General features: G+C 33.4%; 1 protein-coding gene across 3 annotated transcripts; it reads left to right on the top strand.

Moving 5' to 3' along the window:
• Positions 1 to 2,271: 2,271 nt before the first annotated feature.
• On the top strand, positions 2,272 to 23,191 carry LOC129947828 (transmembrane protein 198). 3 transcript variants are annotated; one of them, XM_056058555.1, is made up of 6 exons: positions 2,272 to 3,172; positions 15,428 to 15,530; positions 17,524 to 17,786; positions 18,043 to 18,207; positions 18,280 to 18,552; positions 22,489 to 23,191. In XM_056058555.1, the coding sequence occupies exons 1-6, from the start codon at positions 3,098 to 3,100 to the stop codon at positions 22,663 to 22,665; spliced, it is 1,056 nt and encodes a 351-aa protein (XP_055914530.1). In that variant the 5' UTR covers positions 2,272 to 3,097; the 3' UTR covers positions 22,666 to 23,191. The 3 variants fall into 3 exon arrangements, with proteins under 3 accessions (XP_055914530.1, XP_055914531.1, XP_055914529.1); XM_056058556.1 differs by lacking the exon at positions 2,272 to 3,172 and adding an exon at positions 3,600 to 3,686; XM_056058554.1 differs by lacking the exon at positions 2,272 to 3,172 and adding an exon at positions 3,614 to 3,706.
• The last annotated feature ends 3,134 nt before the right edge of the window (positions 23,192 to 26,325 follow it).

Here is a 26,325-nt window from a genome sequence, read left to right on the forward strand (position 1 = left end):
TTCCTTAATGTTACACATAGCATTTGTATTTTTATGGACATCTAGTGGTAACTTAAAAGCAGAATGTGCTGTTCGACCACCGTCTAACAAAGTAGCAGCTATGCCTGATGATGCAATTGCTGATGCAATTTTCTTTTGCGACCGTACTTTCGCAAGGATCAACGATATCAAAAATGTTTTACCGGTTTCACCTGGTGCATCCAAGAAAAAGAAACCACTTTGTTTAGCATCAACAGCCAACATAATCCGATTGTATACATTCTTTTGTTCGTCAGTTAATAATGCAAGAATTGTAGCTAAATCAAGATTATTAAATTGTTCTTCTCGCTGCAAATCGCTATTCAGATCCCAATGATTGTCATCTTCTAAAAGTTGCAACTCACGACATGCATCTTGATACGTACTGAACACTCGACCATTAACTGTGAGTGAGAAAAATCCAGTTAACGACGTTTTTGGTTGTTCAAATGATCTTTGAAAAAAAAATCTCTTCAGTAAAATATACACGTTGGCCATTTTCAAGATGCACTGCAAGATGTTGGATAGATGGTTCTCTGTGGTGTATGGTAAAACTAAGTATACGCCAGATAGCTCCGTTGCTGCTATGTATCTGCCCATTTGGTATCGTGCTATTTCGTCATTTTCATTTATGTATGTTTTGTACTCCAATCATGGCTAAATCACTGCCCTTATTGATGTACTTGCAAATGTACGTAATGCATTTAATTGAACTACAAAGCTCAACATTAATATGAGCCTTGTATGCGTTTCTTAAAAAAATTTATTATGGGATTTTCCACTCTAAACTACAATATGGAATTGCCTGTTGGGGCGGAACGCACTTTTGCAAAGTTAAACCAATTCTTACTCTCCAAAAGTATGTTATTAGAATAATAAGCAGAAAACGGCGACTGCATCACAGTTTTCCATTATTTGTGAAACTAAAAATTCTTCCAATTCGTCACCTCTATTGTTTCAAAATCCTAAAAACTTTTTTTTTGCGCTCAGGAAATCTAAATTTTAGAATTTTAGACAGTCATATCCTACGAAACAACTTGCAATATCTTGTATCTATTCCTAACTTCCGGACTACTACTTTTCGAAATTTGTATACTGTTGCTTCTTCTAGATTATTTAATAAACTACCTTGTATGTTAAGGTCACTTATTTTACCAAATCTTTTTATGAAACATCTTAAGAGTTGGTTGTTTGAATCTGATTTGGGTGATTTGGAAAAAATTATGTTTTCATAAACTTAATGTTTTTTGTATTTTCCTTTTAATTTCTGGTGAATTTTTGGGAATTGGTTTTCTAATTTGTTGAAATTTTTGTATCTGGTCGTTCTTTTTGTAATTCCTTAATTAAGATTTTCTGGACTTTGCTTTATTATTTTTTTAATTGTGATTCTCTTTGATTTATTTTCCAATTGTACATATTTATATTTATACTTGAAGTTTAAAATTAAGGGTCACCCCACCCAATTTATTTATTTGATTTTTTGTTAATTACCGAAGTGGCATTTAATACTGTTTTATTTTCTAACATAATGCCACTACTTATTTCAAAATTTTTTATTTACATTTTAGTCTTATTGAACTTGATGTATCTAAACTTATTTAAGAAATAAATGAATTTTTAAACCTAAACCTAAACCTATGTTTTTGAGAGCAGTGGTGAGTACGGTACCACCCATTGATTGCCAATTTCTAATTGGTTAGAATTTGACGTTCTTATTTTAAATGAGTGACCACCGTAAAGACTTGTAAAATTGCTAGGAAAAGGCAGTTTTATAGTTTCTCCTGATGAACAAATGGTTTGAGTTGAATGTCCAAATGTAAATTGAAATTGCTTCCATGGGAATGGATTGTAACAAAATTTAAAACATAAATATAAATAAATATTTGCATGCGAAAGTCTGATAAACAAACAAATTTAATGGAATCACATAGTAGAAAAGGGTTAATAGGGATATCGTCAAAGAGCAAAGATCTACATAAGATCTTAAATGTCGTCCTTCAAATTACGTGCTTTAATGGTTTATATCACTTAACTACACAAAAGGGGGTTAAACCCAGTTTTAAAATGTTTTAAAACACAATTATTTTTTAATTGTTTCTTTGAGATTACCAAACTTAATAAAATATCACACAATCTCGAAATGAAACATTGTTACTTTACCCTAAAAGAATCCTGCATTCTCTCATTGCGCATATTCGTCAAAAATAAAATAAATTTTCATTGCAAAAGGACAACGAGCAATATGTGGATATTAACAGTATGTAGAAGTTTTCCGTGAAAGTCCTGTCGGTTGTCGCGTCTGTGTTCCATTAGAGCATCATTCACTTCATTTAGCACTCCTAGTTCTTGTTCCAAATTTCAATTACCTTTACCTACATTTAGTGTATTATAAATAATTCAAGTGATAAACTAATAACAAATAAATTAAATGTAAATATAAACAAATAATTTAACAAATTCCTCTACTCTCTCGTGCTTCTTCAGCTGGCTAAAATATCCTTTCCAAAAAAAGTATATCCCACAGTTTTTAGCATTGCTGCTCTTTTATGTTGCTAAAACCGCCACCACCCATTTCTGAGCGAAGAGAAGTTAAAAACTTAGGGTGAAAATTTGCGGGAGTTCACTCACCAATGAATGTGTTCCTTTGTTTGTTGTTTGACCAAGCACATGGTGTGCATGAACACTCTAATTACTTTCATTCCGATGAATTCTGGTGATGCCTTCATTTATTTATAAAAAAAATATCCTTCGATATAAAATTTAAATAAAAAAACAGAAAAGAAATAAATTTAAATATGAAAACCGTAAACAAAGGAAAATGAGGATTGAAAAATCAATAAATGAATTTGATATCACACCAAAAACGGGGGTGAGGACATTTTGTGCGTCGTCGGTCGGGTACAATGCAGCGAAAGGACAATGCAAATAATTAGCTGTTCCAGATATACATTTCAATTTGTAATAACAAAAACAACAATGAATGACACATAGTGTGTTCGGTTTCATATAAACAACAATAAAATATACTCCCACTTAAGTTTTAAACAAAAGAAACAACACAAGGAATACCTATAACAAAATGCACTCCAAGGATAGCGATGAAAACGGAAGTGAGTCGGAGATACCAGTTCTAGACTGGCCATTCCTCATAAAGGTAATCAACACTTTTCAGTGGTGTGTCTGTGAATTGGATGATTATTATTTGCATAGCAACAATTAATTGTGAATTGTAACGCGTTTAACATTATTAATTATTTCGTTTTCTTATTCATGCATGGTGTTTTTTTTTCAGTTTTTAAAGAACTAAAAAACATAAGTGAAATTTTGGTTTTTAGGTCAAACCTTGAACTCATTGCGTGTTACTTTAGGTCAGAGAAATCCGGATCAGTGAAAGTTAGGCATATACAATCAACTAGAGTCTACATCTCTTTAGAATTATTTAGAACAAGCTATGTTACAAAAAAATGTTCCCAATTAAGGTAAAAACGAAAACAGGAGCTAGTTATACATTTCCACTCGAATTTGTGTTTCTTTTTCAGTTATTTTTTTTTTTATTTTTTATTGAAAGGACCGTGCCTATTAGCCAGTCATGTACAAGTTTGTAACGAATATGACGAGGACGACGACGACGATGACGAGTACTATGGAGCAGAAGCGCGCTACAAGAGGTTTGCCAGAGTCGATTTTAGTGAGATCATTTGCTTTGTGTTTATTTTGTTTTGAAAAATGAAAGGGGAAATTACAAAAACAAACAAACATTTGACATTCAGTAAATGCAATTTTTCTTATTTTAGCTTTAAAAAAAGAAAAACTGTTGAATATTGAAATTAATGTAGACACAAGAAAAGAATCCTTTTTTATATTTTTAGCGAGGGACGATAAGCAAAAAATATGATGTTAAAAGAATGTTTATATTGAATAGTTTTTCTTTATGAGGGAAAAATTCTACTGCAAACAAAAGCCGTGTCCTTTTTTGTTTAACTGAGTAGCTTCTTGTAACCCAAAAAATAAGAACAAAAGAACAGTAGTTTGATACTCAGTGAGGAGAATCTTTTGTTCATCTACATAGATAAAGAAAATATGATATCTATAGTTGAAGACGTCACCAACTTATGAGATGACCAATCCATTATTAGGTTGGCAAATTACACACAATGGAATGCATTTTTCTGTTTGTTCTTTGTTTGCACACAGAGAGCCATTACTGTAGGATAGTTAAGTGTACTAACTTAATCCTAACTTAGTTAAATATATGCAAGAAGTTGAATGTTGGTTAACTGTAACAAACGAAATAAATAAACATATTTTTAGTTTAGTTTCAAAAACCAAAAAACTGCATAACTTTTGGGTACACTCAGGCATATACATAATTAACTTCCCGTAGGAAGTTATTGTAATTGTTCCGATTTGTCAAATTGAAAATTTTGACATTTCTCGACGTTTTAAGGTCCCTAAAGTCAAAATAAAAGATTTTTAGAAAGATGTCCTCCAAAATTTTACTACTAAAATATGATTTCATCTCCAAAACAATTTTGTGCAACGAAGAATAATTTTTTTGACATCTCATAAAATTTTGAAAAAAATCTAATTGACAGTTTTTTTTTATAAAAAATAAAAATCTAAAAAAAAACATTACTCAAAGTTAGTAAAAATTGAATATCTACTCAAATATCTTTTCAAAAACTTGAAATTTAGGCTTCAAACTTATTTTAACTTATAGGAAATATTGTTTTAAACATTTTGAAAAATCTAATTGACAGTTTTTTTTACAAAAAATAAAAACCTTTAAAAAATGAATAAAAGTTGGTAAAAATTTATTTTCGACTCAAATACCTTTTTAAAAGTTTGAGATATTGGATTTAATTTACTTTTATCTTTCAAAAAATATTGTTGTTAACATTCAGTAAAATTTTGAAAAAAATCTAATTGACAGTTCGTCATAAGTGCATGTGTTAGTTGTTAGTAAAAAATAATACAAATATAGCCTAACACACGCACAAAATACAAAACAAAATTAGCATTTAACTATTCCAGAACAAAAAATTACGATAGTGGAGCACTGGTTCTAAACAATGATTTTAATCCCACCTTATTTAAATTTAAATCTATCGATGAACAGTTTAAGTTATATAAAATGCTCATTCGACTTAAAGCTTCATTCTTGCCATAGTTAGTTCTATGGAAGTCAATATGTATAAAATCAAACGTGCGCAAGTGATGAGTTCCGCCCCGGTAATTCAAATGTACACAAGATAGCAAATAAGGTGCATCAATTTCACCATTAATGAGTTGATGAAAAAATACTAAGTCATTATTAACACGACTTTGATGGAGAGATTGCATTTGAAGAAGTAGAATACGATGTTCATAGGGAGGCAGATCATAGGGATCTTCCTAAGGAAGACCTTTTAGGGCAAAGCGAATGAAATTATGTTGAATTGATTCAATACGTTTTCTATGAATTTCGTAATAGGGAATCCATACTTGCGAAGCATATTCAAGATGAGGACGAACATGGCAATTATACAAAGAAAGGGTAACATAGGGATCATTGAACTCCTTTGCCCAGCGTTTTATAAAACCAAGCATAGAACTTGCCTTATTAACAATAACATTAATGTGATGTGTAAACTCTAAGTTGGAACAGAAATGTACACCTAAATCTTTTAATGTGGAGACACGACAGAGTTTTTGCTGTGATATATAGTAGTCAAATACGTTACTGATTAGTTTTTTAGTGAAAGTTATAGTCTGGCATTTTAAAGAGTTGAGTAAAAGGCTATTTTTCCCACACCAAAATGTGAAACTATCAATGTCGGCTTGTAAAAGAATACGATCATGGTTGGACTTTATTATTTTGAAAATCTTCATATCGTCAGCAAAAAATGAGAAGTTCACTTGAGCGTAGACATGACGATACATCGTTAATAGACAGGATGAACAGAAAAGGGCCAAGATGGCTTCCCCGGGGAACACCAGATTGAGCAACAAAAGGTTCAGAATGACAATTTCTAAATTTTACCTCGTAGGATCTGTTTTCAAGGTATGACTTAATCCAAGCTAAGAAAAATGGTGGAAAACCAAGAGCCTTAAGTTTAAATAAAATAATTCCGTGGCTAAGTTGGTAAAAGCTTTAGAAATGTCAGTTTATACACAGTCAACTTCATAACCTTGTTCTAAAGCGTTTGAACATATGTTTGAGAATGTGAGGAGATTAGTAACGGTTGATCTTTTTTTCACAAAACCATGTTGCTGTTCGCAAATGATATTTTTACTAAAATATGCTACGCTTTCACAAACAACTTGTTCAAATACTTTAGAAATGCAAGAAAGCTTTGCAATGGGCCTGTAGTTGCTTATATCCGACTTGTTATCTTTCTTGAAAATTGGCGTTAAAAATGACTTCTTCCATATACTGGGAAATTTGCCTGTTTTTAGAGAAAGTTTGAATAAAAACGTAAGGGGTTCAACTAAAGCATTACTACACTTTTTTAGTACTATCGGGGGAATACCATCAGGACCGGCTGAGCAGTCATCATTCAACGCAGATAAAAGATCAAGGACCGTACTCTGCAGCACAGGTATATGACTACAGCTAGTTTGCAAAAAAATGTGAAGATTATGACAATATACTTCATCAACTTCTTGAGGGCTATTAACAAATGACTCACGGAAATTCGTCGCGAAAGCGTTACAGATATCAAAAGTTTTATCTAACGAAAGGTTCTTTTAAGTGAAGTTAACTGGAAAGCCATCTGATTTTTTTCTTTAAGTTTACAAAATTCCAAAATTTGTTAGGATTCTCTTTCAAAGAGGTGCCCATATCAGTAACATAAGAAGCATATAAATAATTAGAAAGATATTTAAATTGGTTAAAGAGTTCAACATAAAAAGAGAAGTTGACTGGAGACAGAGTTTTGAGATACGTTTTCCATGTCTTATTTCTTTTGTTACGCAGTAAACGCAATTCTTTCGTGTACCAAGGATGGCTAAAGTTTGTATTTCTTGATTTCTTTATCGGTAAATTTTTTTCAAAACAACAATTAAGGATTCTATAAAAAGTTGAAACTGCTTCGTCAATGTTAGAAAATGCTAGTGTATCAGCAATTCCAGAAATGGTTAAATCTTCAGACAACTGCTGGAAATTGGCTCTTCTGAAATCAAAATTATATAATCAATCAAAAGAATTACTTTTTTGTACAAACAATTAAAAACCTAAAAAACATTAAACAAAAGTTGGTAAAAATTGATTTTCGACTCAAATATATGTTCAAAAATTTGGAATATTAGTTTTAAACTTATTTTATTTCACAGAAAATATTGTTTTCGATATTCAGTAATTTTTATATAAAAAAAACAGTCCGTTTTTTCATAAAAAATTAAATCTACACAAAATAGTACGCAAATTTGGTAAAAATTGATACGAGTACATATAGACAAACTTTTAAGCAAGACAAATCGACAGACGGGAGGGGAAGTTATCAGTGTGGGTCGCATCCCAGCCCCTTTTTTATTTTAATTTTATACAATTATTCATAAATTGTTATGATTTTATTTTGGAAATGATCGGGGAGTAAATTATAAATAGTTTCCAACAGCAAAATTGTCTATTTGAAGAATTTTGGGTACATTCAAGCGTATACGTATTCTTTTTATTTTTGACAATTATTCATAAATGTTTGTGTTTTTATTTTGGAAATATAAATATATTCCAATTAAAAAATAGTCTATTTGAAGATTATAAGTCCATAAGTAGTTTCAGAGCTTAATGTTTAAAAAATAGAGTCGTTAATCTCTGTAACGAGTTCGGCTTGCGTATTTTGAACAGTAGCAAAGGTTGACAAAAAAGTGAACTCACGTTTGTTTCAAAGATGGGAAGCTCGGTAATTGATTATGGTTTGATTGGAGGAGAGTAGTGCTTTTTTTAAAAGATTTTGCTGTTGGTGATATAACATATTCGGATCACTTTCAAATAATTCCCATCTCGAATGTGCTACTCATAACCTGCCGGATAATTCCATTCTTAGATGGAATTATGGGCAACTTCCAAAATGCTATATGGATAACATGCTTACTCAATGTAAAACCAGGAGTTCTTTTAAGTTTGTTCCAATCTGCGAACTTGAACGAAATATTAAGGAAGCAGCGTATGAAAAATACGAACAAGTTAACTAAAACATGAGTGGTATGACTTTTCATGTGAGCAATTAAGGAATAGATCATTAGCTGTTCCTAATCTCCTTAGAAGGTATGAAATTCAAAATGTAAGGTTAGATTACTTGGAGATTAACAAACTCTACAAAAATACATGTAAAGAAAAAAAGAAGTATGAAGAAAATTGAGCGGTTTCCTTAAGTCGAAGTAAAGATTCGTTCGAGTTTTGAGCTATATCGAGGAAACTTAATGGAAGTTCTAAAGTAAAAGTTTCAGCAGCAGTGTCACTGCAGGCGTTAATTTATCATTTTGCTTCACTTTTAAATTCTTCAACACAAATATCTTGGAGTTATGCATGACCATCAATTTGGATTGAGAAACTCGATAAGAATATAACTAAAAATGAAGTGAGTTGTGTTCTACAAAGTCTTAACGATGACAAGGCCGCTAAATGAAATGGTATACCAGTTCTTTAAAAATAGCACAATTATGTTTAAGATTAAATTGAAGGAAGTGCTTAACATTAAATTTGGAACGTTACCCGATCACTTCTTTGAAGCCCTAATAATGCCAATCCACAAGAAGAATATCGTTTCTGAATGCAGCCTTAAAAATATTTACAATCGTTCTTCACGAAAGACAGTTGAACTTTTGGGTGCAAGATAAAAACAAAATTAGCGAATTTCAACGTGGTTTTGTAAAGGATATTCCACAGTGGATAATATCTTTGTGCTTCGTTTACTTGCGCATTGGAAACTCGACCAAAAAGAGCAGCTTTTGATTCTATAAATATTCTATGAAAATTCTGTACTAGCTATTTAATCCAGGAGTGTCAACTTATTTTGTCAATATTATTGAAAAACTGTACCAAAACACCATAGTAGACATATAATGGAAAAAAAAATCAGAGAGGATTGAAGTGAACCAAGATGTGAGACAAGGCTGTAATCTAAGCTTTTTGATATTTGCACTTTTTCTAGATGATTTGTTTGAGTATTTCAATTGTGAAGTGGAGTTTGCTAACAAACGGACGAATGTGATCATGTATGCTAATGGCATTGTCATTCTTGAAGAGTCACCGACTGCTCTACCGTTGATAATCAATAAACTGGAAGAATATTGCCAAGTGTGGAATCTAGAAGTTAATACGGAAAAATCAAAAGTCCTGGTTTTTAAAGATGTATCTTGCAGAAACGAAAGAAATGAGCAATGGAAATATGGCGAACAAACTGAATTAAAAAAAAAAGAGGCTGGGATGCGACCCACACTGATAACTTCCCATCCCGTCTGTCGATTTGTCTTGCTTAAAAGTTTGTCTAAATGTATTTTTACCAAATTTGCGCACTATTTTTTGTAGATTTTATTTCTTATGAAAAAAACGGACTGTTGGATTTTTATATAAAAATTACTGAATATTGAAAACAATATTTTCTCTGAAATAAATAAGTTTGAAGCCAATATTTTTAATTTTTGAAAAGCTATTTGCGCCGAAAGTAAATTTTTACCAAGTTTTAGTAGGTATTGTTATTTTTCAGAGTTTTATTTTTTGTAAAAAAACTGTCTATTCGAATTTTTTAAAAATTTTACCAAATGTTGAAAACAATATTTTTTATAAGATAAAATTAGTTTAAAGCCAATATTTAAAATTTTTGAAGAGATATTTGAGTCGAAAATCAATTTTTACCAACTTTTATAAATTTTTTTTTCGGTTTTTAATTTTTTGTACAAAAACTGTCAAATCGATTTTTTTCAAACTTTAACTGAATGTTGACAACAAGATGTTTTGAAAGATAAAAGTAAATTAAAGCCAATATCTCAAAGTTTTGAAAAGATATTTGAGTCGAAAATCAATTTTTACCAACTTTTATACATTTTTTTTTAGGTTTTTATTTTTTGTAAAAAAAACTGTCAATTAGATTTTGCTCAAAATTTTATCAAATGTCAAAAACATTATTCGTCGTTGCACAAAACTGTTTTAGAGATGAAATCATATTTCAGTCGTAAAATTTTGGAGGTTACAAATTTTGTTTTTTATTTTTTTTGATTTATAAAAAAAACCGTTATATTGATTTTTTTCAAAAAATATACTTGTTTTGTATCACGTTATAATATATTATATAAAATTTAATACAAGTCTCTAGCGTTTTTGGTTCGTAAGATATTTATTGTTAACCAAAATTTTCACCTTTTTTTCAAACTGCTATGGTAAAAAAACCACCTACGCAATATTCTTGAGAGCCCTTTCTGCATCTTTCTGCTTTATTATCTGTATAACAAAATTTATTTGAAGTCGATATCTCTTCTGGTTCTTGAGCTATGGACGACGAAAAAGACGTCACGAACGTACGGACGTACGGACGTACGGACATACGGACGTACGGACGTACAAACGTACGTACACACGCACGCACAGACATCTTTCTAAAAATCTTTTATTTCGACTCTAGGGACCTTGAAACGTCGAGAAATGTCAAAAAAAAAATTAAAAAGCTTCTTCTATAATTTAAGCATCTTCACCGAACATGAAGAGAAGAGATTTGTGCACCCAACGGACCCGTTCATTACACTGAACATTTGTTCTCTTGAGAGGACACTATGTTGTAAATAGAGCCTTCGAATTTCTTGTAGTATCGGAAAAATAGCTATGAAATGGTAAATATCGTCACGTTCATTTCTGTTAAAATAATTGCAAAGGAGCGGTAGATTTAACCGATGCGGAATATAATTTAAGTGCAATATTTCAACCCTTGCTCTGAAAATTGTACTTATAGCTCTCGCAGAGTCTAATATTGAACTAATTTGTCACATTAGTATTTAAGGAGTGGCTAAGATTTCTATATATTTCTCTTTTGACGATGATGATGCTCTATGTAGATGTTGAAGATATATATTTTCATCAACTTTTGCGATAAAATTTAAAAAGATATCTTGACAGTTATCTATGTTAAACTCATTCAGTTAAAGAGAAACATTATGCAATCGGGCAAGTTGAGTCCATTCCTTAAATGGCTTTGCTTTTGTTCGCAAAAGAACCTTCATGATAGATGTGTGAAGATTCGAATTAAAGCTACTTTAGCTTCTTTACTCTTAAGCTGATCATGTTTATTGAAGGTACCGTTAGCAGACATCAACACTCCTAGATATTTGAATTCCTGTACTATTTCAATAAGGTGGGTGTTAAGGAAGCACCTTTCTTCTCTCAACCTTCTACAACTCCGTGCTTCAAAAACCATTATCTTTGTTTTCTCTGATTTTATTATAAGGTCCCAGATATTGCAGTACGTTTGGACTGTATTAATTTGTAACTGGAGGAAAGATGGGTTATCCGCTAGAATAACCAAGTCATCTGCGTACAGAAGTATTTTTATATGAATATTTTAGAAAAACATACTCCACCGGGTAAATTATCTGAAATAGAGGGCAAACAAGATTGGGCTGAGGATACATCTTTAAGGGAACACCTGCAGTCGTTTGAAACCAATTTGAAACCTCGGCCCCATCCCAAACTGTAGATATTTAGAAATTTTCTAGATATACCAAGTGAGGTCATTTTGTAAATGAGAGATTTTCGATTGACGGTATCAAATGCAGCTTCAAGGGGAAAGCCAAAAAACTCTTTAACCACCATAATTTTCAATAACTAGCACCAACTTTGGCTTGGAAGGCGCCATTCTCTTAAAAAAAATCTTTGTTTTTAAATTTCAAAACTAACTCTTATACTTAATTGACCAACTCACAAAGTTAGTTTAACATCCCCTATTATTTTGAATACTGCAAAACGAGAAATTATTTTTCGGCAATAAATTACAGTAAAACTTCTTTGTAACGAACCTTAAGGGAACAAGCAATTTCTTCGTTAGAAAAAAGGTTTATACAAAATTAGTAATATGGAAAATTAAATTTTTTCAACACTTCTAGATGTTCATTTATATTTTCAAAAAAAAGAACTCTTACTTACTTACTTAAGTTAGCGCTACAGTCCGGGCGGACCTGGGCCTCAACCAACATGCGTCTCCAGCCAGCTCGGTCCCTAGCTAGCTCTCTCCACTTTTGCACGCCAAGTTGGTTGAGGTCCTCTCCCACCAGGGTGCTCCACCTGAGTCACGGTCTTCCTCTACTGCGCCTTCCCTCGGGATTGGATTCGAAGACCTTCCGGGCTGGAGCGTTGATGTCCATTCGCTCTACATGACCTAGCCATCTGAGCCGTTGGACTTTAATTCTGCTAACTAAGTCAGTGTCGCTGTACAGCCCGTACAGTTCTTCGTTATATCTTCTCCTTCATTCTCCATCTATGCGTACGGGACCAAAAATCACCCGAAGAATTTTTCTCCCGAAGCATCCTAAGACGTTCTCATCTTTCTTTGACAGGGTCCAGGCCTCAGCGCCATAAATGAGAACCGGAATGATGAGTATCTTATAGATGGTGATTTTACATGCTCGAGAGAGGACTTTACTTCTCAATTGCCTTCTAAGTCCAAAGAAGCAGCGATTTGCACGGGTTATTCTTCGTTTGATTTCAGCGCTGGTGTCGTTGTCTGTGTAAATAGCGGTGCCTAGGAAGACAAAGTCCTTAACTACCTCAAAGTTATAGCTGTCCATGGTGACGTTTTGTCCAAGACGTCGTTATTCAGTGTCCTTTTTTGATGACAGCATATACTTGGTCTTGCCCTCAATGACCACTAAACCCATCTTCTTTGCTTCCGTCGCAACGCTAAAAACGCTCCACTGACATCACGCTTTGATCTTCCAATTATGTCAATATCATCTGCGTATCGAGTAATTGGATGCACCTTTGGAAGATTGTGCATCTAGTGTTGACGGTTGAGTTTTGCACAACTTTTTCCAGAACGATGTTGAAGAAATCGCATGACAGTGCATCGCCTTGTCTTAACCCTTTTTTGACATCAAATGCATCGGTAAGATCTTTTCCGACCTTGATAGAGCAGCGTGCATTTTCCATCGTCATTCTGCACAAACGGATAAGTTTGACAGGGATGCCAAAACTAGACATTGCTCGGTAGTGCTCTTCCCTATAGATGCTGTCATACGCTGCTTTTAAATCGATAAAGAGATGGTGGGTATCGATTTGAAGTTCCTGGGTTTTTTCCAAGATCTGCCGTAGTGTACATATTTGGTCGATAGTGGACTTTCCTGGTTTGAAGCCACACTGATAAGGCCCTATCAGGTTGTTAACGAACGGCTTCAGGCGTTCACATAATACGGCAGAGAGGATCTTATATGCCATGTTAAGGTGACTGATGCCTCTGTAGTTGGCGCAGTTTAGAGGGTCTCCCTTCTTATGTATCGGGCACGCTATGCTGAGATTCCACTCATCGGGCATGCTTTCTTCCGACCATATTTTGCAGATGAGTTGGTGCATGCTCCGTACCAAGTCATCGCCTGCTGCTTTGAATAGTTCGGCAGCGATGCCGTCAGCTCCAGCAGCTTTGTTTGACTTTTGCCACTGGTTTTCAATGCCTAATGCAGGCAGCATAGGACTCCTTAAGAGGTTATTAGAGACTCGATCAGAAAAGGACATGGCAGTCTCTTGCGATTGTAGCCGACTAACGTCGAATCTTCTCATAGTACTTCCTTGTTTTAGCTTGCATCGGGATATCCGTAGCCGTACCTTGGCTACAACGAGGTAGTGGTCCAAGTCAATGTTGGCCTCTCGGAATGTTTGGATATCATGTATACTCGAAAAGTGTCGTGCGTCGATCGTAATTTGGTCAATTTGGTTGACGGTTGATTGGTCAGGAGATTTCCAGGTCCCCTTGTGGATATTAAGATGCGTGAACTGCGCACTAGCTACCAGAACGTCTCGCCTTGCAGCGAAATCGATCAGCCTGAATCCGTTGTCGGAGGTGGTTTCGTGCAGGATGTATCACCCGATTATGCCAGCAAAGATGTCTTCTCTTCCTAGATTGGCATTAAAATCTCTTAAGAAAATTTTAATGTCATAGCCAGGGCACTGCTCATATGTTTTGTCCAAGAGCTCGAAGAATATGCCTTTGGTGTCTTCATCTTTCTCCTCTGTTGGGGCATGCGCGCATACTAAGCCTTGATGCGCCCGCTCACACTGTTGAAACTCAAGACTTTTTGCCTGAGTCTATATATAGCAGTCTTTTAGTTTGCGTTTGTCCGGTCCATCCCATCGCACTTCTTGGATGGCGGTAATATCTACCTTGCAGCAGTGTAGGGCTTCCGCTAATTGTTCGGCTGCACGTGGTCTGTTAAGGGACCTAACATTCCACGTACAGATCCGAAGTTCGTTGTCCTTATTTCGTTTGCGTGGGCTGTCAACAGTAAATCCGTCCTTATCCGAGGCTTGATGGTGCTTCGAAACTTAAGGTATTTTTACGTGGCCAGGAAGTCACCCCGACGGCACAACCCCCAACCTCGAGGGCCAGATCCTTAGTATAACTCCAAGGAAGGGGAGCCGGATAAACCGCTCCTTATAGGCCTAGGCTCCGTATATTTCGAAGAAGCCCTATAAGGTGTTCACTAAGTAGTTCAACCTTACTGGAACTGTAGACGCCACCGTTGATTCCATCTCGAGAATTCGTCCGCTGCCGCCTGGGTAAGGAGAGGTGCCTTAGTGGAAACACCTCTCCCCCTCTCTCGTTTGCTGCCTCCAACAACTTTCCACTGGGGTTGGATCCCAATCTCCAGTTGAGGTATTAGGCACCCGATATTCACCGCGGAGAGGTGAGAGAAGAAGTTTATAGACAAAGGTGGATTTTGAGAAAGCCCTGTGGACGCTTGAGTCCTCTTGAATGTTCATGTCTACCATTTGAACATAAAAAAAAGAACTCATTTTAGAGAAATTAATATCTTTTAATTTTTTAATTAAAAATATATACTATTTCAATTGTACATAAACACTCTTTAAGCTTTGTGTTATTATAAGATCTTCCAATTAAAAAAGCGAAATCATGCTTCATCTGAGGTTTCATCTCTTGTTCAAAATAAAATTTCGAAAATTATCAAATGCAATCTTCGATGAATAAATTCGATTTTAGCATTGTCATCTGATCATCTCGATTCCTTAGATTTAATAATATTCAAAATTGTCAAATGTAAAGATTACGCCTGATTACGCTTTTTTATACAAAATATCTCAATTTTTTTAAGAGTTGTTTTATAAGTAACTATTTAATGGATAGAGAAAAGTGTTTATGTTGTTTTAATGATCATATTTTAGATCCTAAAATAAGTAGTTTTATTTTTATAAATTGTAATTTTTGCTTTCCAGGGGATAATGGATAATCCATCATGTGCAACCCCTGCACCAGATACAATATCTGCCCTTTTATGGACAATCACAGCTGTTTTTGGAATTGTTTACGCACTATTAGGTAAGATATTGACATTACCCGTGTTTTTTTGGCATTATATAAAAAGTATAGTAGAAAATTCCCAACAAACCCATCGTCAGTAGCCAGATTTTGTATTTAAAAATTGGTACAACTCAAAGAAGATCTGTCAGAATAATAAAAACAAAAAACATAAATAGAAGAAAGCTTTGTGAAAATCAAAAGTTAAAATTAACTTCAGCAAAAAAAAAAACTAACTAAAACTAAAAAAAAAAATGACAATTCTCAAGAAGAAATTGTAAAATGAATAAAAACCGAGAGTGATGGTATTGTTCCAGCAAAACAAACTTGTAAATATTTTTAACGGTTTGTTAATGAAGGAAGATTAATAAGAGTGAGCCTTTGTGAATAAGTGGCCGGAATATTTCCACGTAATCAAGGAAGAGAACAGAGCCTTCTCTGAGTCGCTTTACTTCTCATTTCATGTACAGAATAATAAATTACCCAAACTACACGTGCATAATTCAAAATCCTAAATGAAATAAAAATTAGCTCGAGAACATAAGGACCAATGAAATCGCGATCAAATCTCTTAATGAAGTCAAGGACTCCATTTGTTTTCTAACAACAAATCCAATATGCTCATTAAACGTACATAAGTTTCTAGTATAAAACTACACCCAAGTCAATTCCGTTAATGATATTAAGTCTTTTTTTAAAAGTAGGCAGTTAGATGTTGGGCCTGCTTCGAGGTTGCTTTCAATGACATTTCTAAAATGCCACTTCTGTCTTTGGCAGCTGTTATTTATTTCCCAGTTTGTTTTGATTTTTCGTGTAAAAGATACGAATTTTTAAATCGAAAAAATTGAATTTATCGGAAGAAGCTTAAACAGCCTTTCGTGGGTTTTTTTCAGCTCATGGAGCAAGAAGAAGCACAGACTGAGGATTTCTTCAAAACTTTTTTCTGTTCTACAAAAATAAAACATTCTCAATATTTTAATAACTTACCTTTCAACTTTTTCTAATAAACAATGGTTATCCTTCCAAATGCAAATGCAGTTTGTTTTTTGACTTTTTGTATAAGTGTTAAGTGATGTTCTGCAAGTTTGAACTAGAGTTTTGTGTTTTGAGTCAAATAACGTTACATTACGTTCTTTTCTTACAATTGTCAAACGAAACGTGAAGTCAAAGTTTTATTGTGATAACATGCATTGAATTCCTATGACTGAACTCGTAAACGTCAGGCGAAGCCGTAGCTGAAGCGTGTTTGTGTTTCAGCCATTAATGTCATCAGCATGTATAAGGGCAGTCAGATCGAAACTAAGTCATTTATAAATGAAATAAAAAGATTGGACCTATATGGCAGCCCCGGGGAACATGAGTTTACTATAAATGGACTCGTACATTCATTACGAAATATTATACTATATTGTCTATTTTTTTAGTATGATGAAATGCAATTTAACAAATTGTCGTTAAAACCTTAACAGAACCGTTTAAAAGTTAGTGTTGTATGACACAACTTGTCCGCTTTACTAAAATCAGTGAATTCACAATCTGCTTGCGTACGTTTCTCAAAATCATCTACATACATATGTAAACAAAAGGCTGCAAAATTAAATAAATAAGTAATAGTAGAACGTTTTTCTAACAAAATAATCCTGATTATCAAAAATAATTGAACTTCTTAAAGATCTATTAAAGAGAACACACATCAACTGTACGACAAATAAGAAATGCATTTTTCAATATTGAAGGGCCAGGACTAAAACACTAATCTATGTTTTGTGCAACAGTATGTTCACTTATTTCAAAATTCAACAGGGTTAAAAGTGGTTTTACTTGACACATTTAAACTGTCAAGAACGAGCCATTATGAAAACAAAAACATTTACATCTTTTGTACAATTATCCTTCTAAACGCCGCGCCGCTGTTATAACCTGTCAAGCTTTTGTATTTCATAACCCGTTAAACACAACTCTTTTGTTAATTCTAAGATACCTTCTATAATACACAAAATTATTAATATTTTAGGCTATCGATGTCTTCGAGCTGTTGGATTTTTAAGTGGATTGCTTGTTGGTGCCAATGGTATATTCATTTTACAAGATTTGAAAATAACACTTCTGGGAAGCCCAGCTGATTCAGCCCTTGCCATTGTAGCGGGTTTAATTGGAGCCGTTTTAGGTTCTGCTCATCCTATAGCATCGGCTCTAGTAAGTGCTTTTGCTGGAGCATTATTAGCTGCTGTTGCTATGGCCGTTTGTGTTGCAACAATGCCAGACAATGAATTTGGGGTAAGTTTACATTCATAATATTGTCAGAGAAATAATCCCGATGACATGTTTTAAGCAATTTACCACCATCCATCCACTCCCTTTTTTATACTTCTTACTTCCAATGATATTTTATTTTAAGCAATTATGTAATCATTATTTTAATTCTTATGCCTCTCAAATGTAAATAAATAATCCCTTAACCCCATATGTGCATATATAGGAATACGTATATTTAACTACTTACCTATAATTATAATGTAATTTTATATTCTAGCCAAGAGAAATATATGTTGCTGTCGTAGGCGGTGCTGTAATTTTCTCAGTTTTAACGCTCTGTTGTGTAAAATACATAACAATATTAGCTTCTAGTATAGTTGGTACTGCAATGATTGTGGCTTCCATTGATTATTTTATGCATGGACTTGACACTGCAAATTGGGTGAGATGTTTAAATTAATAAATTTTATTTTAAATGTTTTATTAATTTTGTTGACGTTTATTTTATTTAAAGATTTTAAACATGAAACCAAATCCTGCCCCACCTCCTTGTTTCGGTGGAATTCTTATATGCACTTGGCCAGTTGCTGCTATTATAAGTGTAATGGTACAATGTTTCATTACCGGATGGCGAGTCGATCATAGGAAACGAATCTATCATAGACACCCTCAGGACATCCGATGTCGATCAACTTCCAGGCCTAGAGAAACTCGAGAAGAAGCTCGACAGCGAAAATATCGTTATCTCTATCAAGTTCGAACAGCTAGAGGAGATATTATTTCACAAGTAAGTAACCATATCAATCTTATTGATAATTTTTGATAAAACATTGAAATTGAGGAAAATAATGAAAGATCGGGAAAACATTATTTCGGGTAAAAGGCAAACATCGGTAAGTCTATTTGGGAGGTATTTTTTGTTCGACACCTTGATGTCATAACAGAAATTAAATTTGTTTTTATTACCTACAAATTGGAAGAAATATTTTCCCCTATATAATTTTTATTGTCACGTATAAAAATAAAAACCTGGTTCTACATTCTTTACGTAATGATGATTCACTTACTTTATGACTTATTAAAAACAAGCACAAGTGGGACCTACAGCTTGTGTGTCAAATCCCAACCACCAATTTGAGAGAGCACTTTACTCGCAAGAGGCAGTAGTCGTGAAAAAAACTTAACGTGGCAGAAGCAGGGCTTGAACACAAAAGCTATGGCATGTTAATTCAAACTTATGACTATTTGAAAGCTAGAAAAAAATTCATAAAACTAGAATACAATTAACATACTGTCCCCATATGGACTCTAAGTTAAAGTACAATACTTAATTCTATTGCCTAAAATCTATTTTACTTTGGGTCCGGTTATAGCTATCAGTAAAATCCATCAGTAAAATTTGAAACAGGAGGAATCGGAAATGTTTTACTAATAAGCGTTTATAGCAATCAGTAAATTTATGTCATTAAATTAAATGTCACCTTGAGGCTCCGTGCCTTAGAGGCCTTTAATAGCTATCATTGAAATCGATCCGGAAAATGTTTTGAATCTATATTTGACCGTGTTTCCCTTTGATTAGAAATGAAAGTTATATACTGATCGATCGGAAATCACAAAGAATATTTTTTTAGGAAAAAAGTTCAATTGTGCATTTATTTTTCGGTAAAAATGTATTTTTTCTATTTTCCGGACGGAAATTCATTTTCCTGAACAGCTGATGTTCAAAAGTGAAACGAATCGTTTCACTGATTTGAGTTTCAATTTCAATGACAGATTTCCGTCAGTGAAAGTTTTTCGGTGGATTTCAATCAGGAATTTTTTTTCAATGACAGAAACTTTTAATGAAACCTATTAATGACCTGTGAAGAAAATTCCAATGTTTGTTTTCAATGATGAAAACCAATGATAGCTATAAGTGGGGGTTTAGAAAATTTGTTTACTGTTGCTTTCATCAGTAAAATTTTTAATGAGGAGATGGGAACATTACAAAAATGGAACACCAACACTAAAACGAAATGGAATTTTTTTGGCTTTTGGCAGTCAGCTGTTCAGTAAAATGAAATTTCATTATTAAAAAAATGAAAATGGATTTATAAATTAAATAAAACTTAAATTGCAGAGTTGCTTTTTGAAAAAAAAAATCTTGAATATAGGATTCATCTTATTACATCAATCTTTTGCTAGAAATAAATCTGTAATACGTTCAAATCAAAAATAAACATTTATCTGATGGATTTTACTGATAGCTATGACCAGTCCCTTTATTTCTTTTTAAATATTCAAGATCTTTTTTTACTTTACTTAAATACTCTAAGACGATAAAAAAAGGCATGTAAGTCGGCCAAGGCTTTAAAACCTATCCTAACTACCCATTTTCAAATGAAGATTGAAACCACCAAAATTGGATCTCATGCTTTACCCTATCAATTCGGTCCAGTTCGGACAGGGCCCTACTGAACCTAAGGAACTCTGCTCCGTCTTGTGCCGTGAATGATGTCTTGATTTTAAAGCCTATTCACCGTTCTTTGTTTGGTGGAACTGCCAATCTATTATGTATTAAACCGCATCTGTCTAAAAAGAGGATTACCTCTTGTGGAAAAAAGCCGCTGCAGTGTTTACTTTCAAAATATTCGTCGTTGAGGTAGAACTCTCCGAAATTTAAATTCTTGGTCAAAGTCATAGCTGTCACAATGTGACGAGTTTTATCAAGAAATTTTCAATTATGTTCATTCCACCCCTCTTGTATAGAACCTCGTTTGAATAGTAATTAACGTGAGAAGATTCGCTGTTCGATGTAAGCCGGTCGCAAACACTGTCGCTCGAACGCCCGAAACTTATCCATGTGGAAAGGGGCAACGTTCGTCAGACCGAAAGTTCCACTGGCCCTGTTTAAAGCAGAATGTGTATGTCTTTCAAAATATAAATACTAATCTTAACAGATACCAAAGTACTTCACTACATTTTTGCTCGTTATTCGCTGCCCGTCCAGATCAACTATGACCATCTTGCACCAATTCTTGCAGCACGTATCGCTTCTGGCTTTAGTCAACGAAGTTCTCTACAGCATTGTCTCCGACTTCTGGATAGTTATTTTCAGCTTCCAGTCTAAGCTAAGAGAGAATTCTAATAACCTTAACCTTACTGGCCGTTCAGTACGCAATTAGATAGTCGGCGTACTAAATAGCCATGGTTAAACTACACATCAGATCGATGGTGTAAATGCTGATAAAAATCGATGAATCATCCGCTTCCTGTTGAGAACCATTTTTAATTTGAAATGTTGTGGTAGTTTTGATTACCCTTTTTGCAGCAAACTATCTACCAATAGTTTGCTTATGCCAAACCAACAGTTTTAGATAAACACTCTCTAACCATACGATATCGAAAGCTTTTTCCAAATCAACCAGAACAGCACTTGTGCATTGTTTTTTATTTACTCCATTCGATATCAATATCAATTTAAGACGCAGCATGAATTGTTTCATGATCCGCTTTGAAGCCAAATTGTTCATCCAGAATTATATTGTTTCCGCAGCTCACTTAGCCAGAGCCCTATTCATGACCTTCTTAAAAACTTTGCTGATGCTCTAAAGAAGATTTTACAGGTTGGAGATTTCCTTTCCCTTTTTCGGGACAAGTATAACCACAGCGATCTTCCGATGCACTGAAGAGTGTGGTATAAATGTCATTTGCCTCCAACGGTACATGCCTTAGTACAACGTTGGATATACTCGTAGCATCGACACCTGATGACTTTTTGTTTTTTTGAGTTCAATATGAGCTGGAGCACAATCTTCATTACAAAAAACTTGGTCCCCTTTGCTTGGTAATTATGGCATTTGCCAAGAAATTTTCATTGAACCACATGAAATAGCGGGTCTCAGAACTCTAATGTGTCATTTCATTTCGTAAGGTAAAAGTGATAAAGTATGGCTCTGTTTTGCAGATAGTGGTTGAGGTGATTGCTAACTTTCACCTTGAAAACTTACTGGAGAGCGGCTCCCATTGACTCCACCTTTTCACTCGGATCTTTAAATATGGAAAAAGTCAAAAGAAGGTCATTGTAATTCTTTTTCTTAAATATCTTGTCGATTTTGGGGATCATACTCCGCTCCTAATCTCCAGGTCGTGCGCGTCTGAAATTCGTCTGTACAAGTTCTTGTGTCTTATCAGTAAGACACTTTTGTGCGTCTAAAGTCGCGTTTCTGTAGAGGTCCATTTTGTCACGTTCTTTTCACTCAGTTATTGTCCGTTCCATTGTTCGTTTTATTCTTTCGTTCATCTCTTGTAAGTGTTGATCAATTTCTATTTTTGTTAGATTTGTGTTGTTTGGGGCTCTGTCACTCGAATCAAGTTCTCTTGCTTAAGAGCCCTACACACTAACCATCACCGCTAGTACCATATTAACCAAATATCTAAAGAACATGACATGCTTTGAAGTGTAAATCTCACTCAATATTAAAATTAAAATATATTAAAATAAAATGCCAAACATTAATGAGTTAACTTTAAACGCCATGATAAAGAATCATAGAAAAATATCAGTGTTTTTTACTCGACTCGAAATTAATACCCAATATTAAAAACTGCATGACAAAACAAAACAATTGTTTTATACTACTTGTTTCATACTAAATTATAAATATAATTTTTAATTATAAATATTTATTTTGATTATAGTTATTTTTTTAACAATATGTATTTTTGAAAAAACTCTTTACAGAATTTCGTCTCAGCCCTCCAAAAGCGTGTGCAACCCGGTACTGAAACTCCCTCAGAGAGATCCCTTAAGACTAGCTCAAACGAACGCAATACCTTTAGAAGTGATCGCACCCATTTTACAACTATTCCTGACTCAGATATATGTGATAAGATCGAGATCGTTCGCGATCAAGGATAATATTGGCCACTAAACTAATCGCACCCGATGACGCCCAGTACGGTCAGTACAAAAAATAAAAATGTAAATGCATCAAATTTAAAAATATAGAAATTGAATTGAAATCAATTAAGCATACAGCGTTTCGCTTCATTCCATATTTATTTTTCTAAATAATACAAATACAAAATAACTCAAAAAAAAAAACAATAATAAAACATTTAGAAATAACTAATAGGTTTAATGCACATGTTGTAAACATTGCCGATAAAATACACATGGAAATAATTTAAAATATACGAGCATGTACCATAATACGGTCCAAAGCTATCAGCATTATAGAAATGAAAAATAAAATTAAAATAATTTAAAAATATGGTAAATTTATAATTAATAATAATTAATTATATTAATGTTAAATAAAAAATATTATTTCAAAATTCGAATTTAAAAAGTTAAACCGACCACTAAGTTGACTAATATTGTCGTTAATTAATGTACCTATTTATGTATTCCTTTAATTTTTGCCAAAAGAAAAAAAAAACAATTAATAAAACATTAAACGATATCCTCGTAATTCCTTGATGGAATGACGCTCTCTCGTATGAAGAAACAAAATATGATTATAAATTAAAGTAAAATCATTACTACTATGTTTGTATTGTTAAAATATAAAATGAAACGAAATAAAGGCAAATCGATATTATTTAAAATAATAAATACAATTTAATAAAAAGAAAAACATTTTTGGAATTTTTTGGTGTGCAAGAATAGTGGGAAAAGTAAGTACATACATAAGTTGTCCTCAATTTTTTGTATTTATTTAGTTCTTCACAAAATTTTGGTTTTCGAATTCGCACGATCGGAGCTATTCTGGTCTTTTAGAACAAATTTATATACTGTAATCGAACACCAAAGTAGTTTTAACTTTATAATTTCGAAAAAACGGAACTACCTTTCGCAAAAATAATCGAAATAGCAAATAATCATTCGACATTAAATTTAATTTTATATTCAACATAAACGCTAAAGTGACAAATATTGCTTTGCACCAAACTCAAACCTAAACATAAAAGTCATTAAGTCAAACATAATTTATGTGTATGAAAAAGTGTCGCATAGATTATTTAAGTAACACATAAATGATTGAATCAATCGTTATAACAATTTTTGGACGTTCTTGTAAGCTAATATAAATAGTGATTCAAAAAAAATCAATATCAATAAAACTAAATAAAATGGACTTCGAAATATTGGATGTATTTGATGATGACGTTGCAGTTTGTTGTGTACGTACGTTCGTACGTCCGCACGTTCGCGACGTTTTCTTCGTCGTCCATAGCTCAAGACCCAAAAGAGATATCGACTTCAAATAAATTTTCTTATACAGATAATAAGGCTTTTGGGTACACTCAGGCGTATACATAATTAACTTCCCATAGGAAATTATTGTAATGGGTCCGATTTTTCAAATTGAAAATTTTGACACTTCTCGACGTTTCAAGGTTCCTAAAGCTGAAATAAAAGATTTTTAGAAAGATGTCTGTGCGTGCGTGTGTACGTACGTTTGTACGTCCGTACTTTCGCGACGTTTTTTTCGTCCTCCATAGCTCAAGAACCAGAAGAGATATCAACTTCAAATAAATTTTGTTATACAGATAATAAGGCAGAAAAATGCAGAAAGGGCTCTCAAAAAAATTGCGTGGGCGTTTTTTTTACCATAGCAGTTTGAACAAAAGGTGAACATTTTGGTTAACCCTAAATATCTTACGAACCTAAAACGCTAGAGACTTAAATTAAATTTTATATAATATAGTGTAACGTGATATCAAAGAAATGTATTTTTTGAAAAAAATTTATATATAATAAATTTATAAAAGTTGGTAAATAATGATTTTCGACTCAAATATCTTTTCAAAACTTTAAGTTATTTTAATTTACTTTTATCTTTCAAAAATTATTGTTTTCAACATTCAGAAAAATTTTGATAAAAATCAAATTGACAGTTTTTGTAAACAAAATTAAAAACCTAGAAAAAAATTACAAAAGTTGGTAAAAATTGATTTTCGACTCAAATATCTTTTCAAAAATTTGAAATATTGGCTTCAAACTAACTTTATCTTATAAGAAATGTTGTTTTCAACATTCGATACAATTTGGAACAATATTGAAATTACAAAAAATAAAACTCTAAAAAAAACAATACTAAAACTTGGTAAAAATTTACTTTCGACTCAAATAGCTTTTCAAAAATTAAAAATATTTACTTCAAACTTATTTTATTTCACAAAAAATATTGTTTTCGATATTCAGTAATTGTTATATAAAAATTCAACAGTCCTTTTTTCATAAAAAATAAAGTCTACAAAAAATAGTATGTACGCAAAGTTGGTTAGAATTGATACGAGTACATATAGACAAGCTTTTAAGCAAGACAAATCGACAGACGGGATGGGAAGTTATCAGTGTGGGTCGCATCCCAGCCTCTTTTTTTTCAAATAGCACCGTTTCCGAATGTTATTGGGCGCCATTGATGGCACTCATGTTAAAATTCAGTCTCCTGGTATATAATGTTTTTTTTTTTATTTATCAAAATATGGATTACGAATATTGTGTATGTTAATGTTAAGGTGGGCTTGAAGCAGAAGTTTTTCGAAACAGAAAAAGTTATTTTTCTCAAAACGTCCAAGCAATTTGCAATGCTAAAATGATATTCACCAATGTGGTGGCGACGTTTGTTTTGGAAAGAGAGTCTAGCTCATACACAGGTTGTTTTATTTTGGGTAGGTTAGGTACTTTAAAATGTTCTATATGTGTAGGAATGTTATTTTCGTTAAATATTAGGTGATTCAGCTTATCCTCAAAAACCTTATTTGATGACGCCACTGCTCAACCCACATGGCACAGCAGAACAGTTGCAAACGAGTCTCAAATTCGTTCGAGAGGAGTAATTGAAAAAGCTTTTGGAATTTTAAAACGAAGATTTCTTATTTGGGCCTACCAACGGGGGTTCTTCTAGTAAACCAAGGTGTATTCACCTCTAGCAAACTACTTTCAAATTGTTTTTTGAAACCTTTTGACAAAACAACTGTTGGTGGATTTTCAATTTCAGGCAAGTTGCTTTCTTCATTGAGATCCAGTAAATCGGTGTCACTAATGGTATGAAATGGGGTTCTTAATTTGGGATGAACAGTTTTCTTCAGCATAGAGGGTTTGTAGCCACCCCATTCGTTGTTCCAGTTTTCTGCAATCTTAAAAATAGTTAAGAAGTCAAGCAGGCAAGCAGTGATTTGTTGTTTTACAATTTACATTTTCGCCTTGTTTTTCTTTGACTTGATTGTCACCCTCAAACTCCTTCTCCAATCCATGAACAGTTTTTGGGTTCATAATGTAGATAGCCAGTTCAAAATTTGGGTCTGTCGGTTTGAACGGCTTCCCACCACCAGTTTGTACACTAGAAAATTTTTCTTGAGCAGCTTCCTTCCGGGTTTCGGCCTTGTAGTTTCCATACAGCCTTTTAAAAGACTCGCTATTCCTATAAGACGAAGCTCCGGATTGGCTGTTAAAATTTTGCTCAATACGACACCAAGCACTTTTTTTCAAGATATCGAGTTCTAAATTACCAACACCAGCTGCAGACATACAAGCCCATACCATAATCTTCCGCCTCCATCCTTTACT

This window comes from Eupeodes corollae, chromosome 2 (assembly GCF_945859685.1).
Source record: "Eupeodes corollae chromosome 2, idEupCoro1.1, whole genome shotgun sequence".
NCBI lineage: Eukaryota > Metazoa > Arthropoda > Insecta > Diptera > Syrphidae > Eupeodes > Eupeodes corollae.